The sequence below is a fragment of the Schistosoma mansoni genome (genome assembly GCF_000237925.1).
Source record: "Schistosoma mansoni, WGS project CABG00000000 data, supercontig 0169, strain Puerto Rico, whole genome shotgun sequence".
NCBI classification, from domain to species: Eukaryota; Metazoa; Platyhelminthes; class Trematoda; order Strigeidida; family Schistosomatidae; genus Schistosoma; species Schistosoma mansoni.
In genome coordinates this window covers 578,305-583,729 of record NW_017386056.1, presented here as the reverse complement: position 1 = coordinate 583,729, position 5,425 = coordinate 578,305, and the positions used below count along the sequence as shown (strand labels likewise).

Genomic DNA, 5,425 nt, shown 5'->3' with positions numbered 1-5,425 from the left:
CTCAAGTCGAATTAAACTTATTTTAATACTTTGGAATCATACCATTCTTCTCAAGGTCAGGATCGGTTTCTTCCAACTTTTAAACGGACAACAGAGATAGTATGAATGAGTAGGAAGACTTAGCAAACGGAGTTAGCTTTAATATAGATTACTTGGTTTTTGTTAATTTATGTATCAATTCGAGTTTCATAAAGATGCATAGATGTTTTGTTGAAAGGGATGTGCACGTCCTGGTAGTAAATTAACCGATGAGTTGTAATGTTTTTTAAAGACAAAATTTAGTTATAACACTTAAAGGTCCTTTTCAACAAATTAACACTTAAAAATTTTCACCCATTAATTCAGCCACTACTTTATAAATCAAATGCATTTCCTGACTATGATGTCATTTTTATTACTTCTACCCGTTGTAGATGTGACACTGTCCTCAGTATGTGAAAAGTATAAACGTTTTAATATTCACATAACATGACATACTTTTGTGTATTTAAAATTAGTTATTTAACGAAGATGTCGCTCAAATATTTATTTTAGTTCATCGAACTCTTTACTGTGAAATACATTATATTGTAAACATTCTTAAAATGACTTAAAAATTGTGCTTTATCGATATATAATCCAAATCTTTATCACTACTAATGGGAAAAAGTGATAGTAAGCAGTTTTAAACTTACCATACCAGTAAATGTCCGAACACCATAAAGAGGATTATGTCTGATTTCATCTAGAAAATACCATATTGCATTGTCTTGAGAAACTCCTTGTAGATGAGAATAACCCCAAACTATATCGTCAACATATTCCGTTGTTGACAAATCAAAGGCACCAACTAGAGAACTCTACAACAAAAGTAGGTAAGTTAAGTTTTCATAACATGAGACAAATGATAAAGACAATATTCACCCTTTTCATTAGTTAGACGGAATACTGATTTTTAGCTTTCACATGTAATTAATTTTATTATTTTTGTCATTCTCCATTGACTACAACACCTTTTAATATACTATCTGTAAAATCGCCAAATACCGATTTATAGAAAAGTAATCGTTTTGTCCATTTACTTCGGTAACTTCATGCATTTCGTAGTCTGACTCCATCTTTAGGTATAATTATTGGGGTCACATCACATGCTAGAATGAATCACAATCGACTGATCTAGCTTGCAATAGTTTAATAGTGGTGAATATATATATGGTATTTATTACAGACATGTTAAATGAACATAATTGCATATTCATTTTGGAATACGATATCTCACTGACCATGTGAGTGTCAAATGCAATAGTTAAATTCTGTTGGTTATCTTGTGCTCAGTTGTATGATCAATTCAGATGCCGTGTTTGTTAATCTTTGTGATATTCTTTTGTCTGATTGTCCGTCTATCTATCTAGCTGTTTATTATACTCCATTTTAATATACTGATCTAAAAGTACTTGAGACACGCCAACTAACTAGGACTCTGGGGAGTTTGTATTCATTTCAATACAATTCAGGTTAGACCAGTCTAGTACAGTCCTAGATTAACTTTACTGCAGTGCAATTGCTTGATATTCTGTTCTCGGTGTTAATATAAATCTAATTCAGTCATAAGAAGTCTAAATATGGCGTTACTCCTATACTACTTTCATTTCAGTCGAGTTGTGTCCATTCATTCTAGTTATATTTTAATTGTTTATTACTACTGTACATGCTAGTGAATTTAATTACTGAAAAATAAATCCAAGAACGTTTGTATTCCAGTTCCTCCTTAGTTCGTTTGCCCCAGATCATTGATTACATAGATAACCGATATAAAAATGTTACGTTCAGTAACAGGAGTGTCAGTCAGTTGTACATCTATGAAAATCGTATTATTTTATAGTTATTGCTACTCCAACAATCTGAATCACTTGAATAATGGATTTCATGGCGTTAAGAAATGAGCAGATAAATGTTTACACAATTATCAGTAATATATGTTCCTCAATGTTTATTTGTGAGAAATTGATCTGAATTAGTAGATTAATTTTCTCACTAAAAAAGTTAACACTTTTGAAAAAAATCAGAAAATATTCTTTAGTTTGCTAAATAAGTTAGTTAAAGTGGCCACGGTTACACTTAAGACGCGGCCATTAGAAATTGGAATGAGTGATTTGAATTATCATAGGTATCTTGCCTAATTACTTTGTTGTTAACAGAACGGGTGGCTTTAGAAGGATAGTCTTTTAAGACTAGGTACAGCTGAACAGCGTTTTGTGTTAATAGTTAACACGCCGGAAGTAAAACAGTTATCATCAATGGCAACGAATGGTGATCAAATTTCACCATAAGTTGGTTGGGGTCCGGTTCGCAGTCTTTTCAACCCAATGGTCTAAAAATATCTTGTCAGTTTAAGAGCTTAAAGCTCTTGAGATACATTTCTAGGAGGTTTTGGATGCTCACAATCAACGAATTCAGGTTCAAGACAAAGGAAATGTCCAATGATTTGTTATTTTCAGTAGATTTCAAAATGTCGCCATTTCATGATGAAAACCACGCCAAGACATCATTTTACTGGTTTTCTCGTAGCGAGTATAATGCGAAACATTAATTTGGGTACAAACTACAAAACAAATAACTAAAATTACTCCCGTAATCAAGAGCATGATAAAACATTTTTAGACTGTTTATAATAGCTATAAAGCGCATATATCAATAAATATAGTGAAACAACGTACTTCCGAGTGTAAGTTTCTTTCTCTCCAGTTTGAAAGTGTAGTTTCAATGTCCACAAAATCCCCAAACTCAGCTGCAAATCGAAAGGAAGGCTAATGAACAATGTTAGATCACTAGTCTTCTGCAATTAAAAAACACTATGGCATCGCTACAGAAAGTTTGGAACGGAAGACAGCATGTTGAGCCTAACTAGCGAGAGTGGAGCAAGTAAGTTTTAGTATTCAAACCAAATAGTTTTTGTAACCGTTTATTTCTTGAAGATCTCGTAAAAGTTTAGTTTATGTCAGTCTAGGAAATCCACATGCTAGTCCAATATAAGGTCTTCAACCTTCGCATGTACATATATTTGCAATTCTTACAATAAAATGTACCTTAACCTTTGTAAGCATTCAAAATAAACAACATAAAACCGTTAATTCATCAAACAGACATCAAGGCTTATATTGTATTATCACCTAAATATAAGCGGAATTTTCAATCTCCTTTAAAATACACCAATCTTCGGCTAATTTATTGTCATAAAGTGATAAAATATAATACCATGTGAATCAGCCTTCTATCTGTAATAAAAATTATTTTACTGCGAAATAGATTAGATGGAACTAAGAATAAATAGGAGTGGACTAGGAGCTAAAATAAATGGTACGCCAATTTAATATATTGTTTTTTTCAAAATGGACATTGTTTCAAAGTGGTCGATTTCAATCATATGGTAGCTAACCGATCCTTAATTCCCTTCCAAGAACATAATTAGATAATTAAAAGCGACCTTTTAGATCTTTCATGGAAACCTTCAAATAAATGTTTTGAACTAAAGATTCTTTCGGGAAACTTCTGAATTTATTTAGCTAACATTTTATCGAAAGAGAATGCCACCTAAATTGATAGAAAAAATTGTAACGTAGGTCTGTAGATTGTAACTAATCCTTAACTTCATTTATGAATTGTGGTAAATCATGTTTCAAATGAATTAAAATGTCTAATCGATATGAATTGTTTATTTTTGACACCTTATATATCTTCTTAGGTCAAAGAATATACTTTAAAATATTTGAACAGCTTACGAGCCCAGCAGTTACTTTCCATGTTGAAATAATTGCTTAGAATATCTTACTTCTAATAGTAGCAACTGATTATGCTGTTAAAACATTCATTATTACTTGGCATGGTCACTCAAATAGGCAAGGGTTTTATATTCAATCTAAGACCATTAAATATCAAAGTTAAAAATGCATCGAAACAAAGTCAGTTGTATAAATACAAGCTAAGTGCAGAACAATAGAGTAAACATCTGAACAAAAATGGTGCAGAGTAAATGATTGTAAGAGTACTCACAATTTATTAAGAACAAATGCGTTTAACTATATAATACATCTAGTTATATGGTGCTGATTATAACGCTTTGTCACTCCGAAGAAAAGTTCACCTCAATCAACCTTATGACCAGACCATAAAGTTCTCATCGAGTGTCTCACTCTAAGATATAACTATCCGTACCGACCATTTTCGTCCTTTCCTATATCAACCACTGGTAGATCCACACTCATTGTGAGATGCAGCAAGGGTGAAAGGATTGGCATCAGTGTTGCGAAATCGACTGTATTAGGCTTTCTATGTTCTTTTGGACGGTAGTTTCAAATAAAGCGAATTCTACAACGCTTTTACTAAGGTATATTTAAAGGATGACTAAGTAAGCTTTCAACCTAATAAGATCTTTTATTTACCATCTCGATCTTAGTGTGCCACCGGAACACAAAAACGGATTTCCTTGACTTCTTGAAATATTAAGTTATATTTTCGAATTCAGTAACAGTGTTTAGCTAGTTTCCTGATTAAAACTTGTATTTCTAGCTGATGCTACACCCACGGGAAGTTGGGAAACCTGGAAACTGACGAGATGAATTTTCAGTTAATCCATGTGTTCTTACCTTGAAGACTATATGCTTGAAGTTTTATTGCTAATTTCAACGTAACAGGAAGAAGACCCATTGCAACGTTCCTCCTGAGCTGAAGGTAAAACCAACGTCTTTTTAATAAAATTTAATGAGGAGCTCTCACCTTATCTGTGGATCAGGCACAAACTGTGGATTATCAATAAAAAGCATGACAGTAAGAGTCAATGCATGTTGGCGGGCATATTTGTCCAGTTGCTTTTTAATCGACTTATTAAGAAACAAACACTTTTGTTCCCCTGTCCAGTCCTCATAAGTGAAACCAAAAAAGTAAATCTGCAGTTAAATCTATATCACAATGAATAAATGACATACATCTTCTATATCTAGTTTCTGAGCAACATATTCTAAAGCATCTCGACCAGTAGTACTTGAAGATACAGTATACTCAACGCATGTGTTGTCAAGTGTATATATTCTTATAACGTGCAGGTCTTTGGCTGCAACGTTATATCTATGTGTGCGCTTAAAATTTAACTTCAAAGGCATCTGATGCTAAACGCGAATACGTATTACGGACATCATAATGAGACTGGTGAAATGACAATGAAATATTCAAACAAAGTTTTTAAAGTTAGAGAAACAACGTACACAGGCTTATATTTAGTCTCCAAATATATAGCTTAGCAAAGTGCAAGGCGGGTAATCACAAAACACTTTTTTCAACTTCAAAAATTTTTTATAGCGGAGAATAGACGGGAAAACTGACGAAAATTACCAAACAAAAGACAAAGTTTTGTGTCACTATTATAGATGCGGTTCATGATGATAAAAAAAGG

At 32.7% G+C, this 5,425-nt stretch overlaps 1 protein-coding gene across 1 annotated transcript; it reads right to left on the bottom strand.

Annotated features, from left to right (window-relative positions):
- Positions 1-635: 635 nt before the first annotated feature.
- On the bottom strand, positions 636-5,135 carry Smp_198990 (4.1 G protein, putative; the record flags this gene model as incomplete). The annotated part of the gene is made up of 5 exons (XM_018797098.1): positions 636-839; positions 2,697-2,767; positions 4,623-4,720; positions 4,753-4,922; positions 4,962-5,135. 5 exons carry the CDS (start codon positions 5,133-5,135, stop codon positions 636-638), a joined length of 717 nt encoding a protein of 238 aa, XP_018646834.1.
- Between the last annotated feature and the right edge of the window lie 290 nt (positions 5,136-5,425).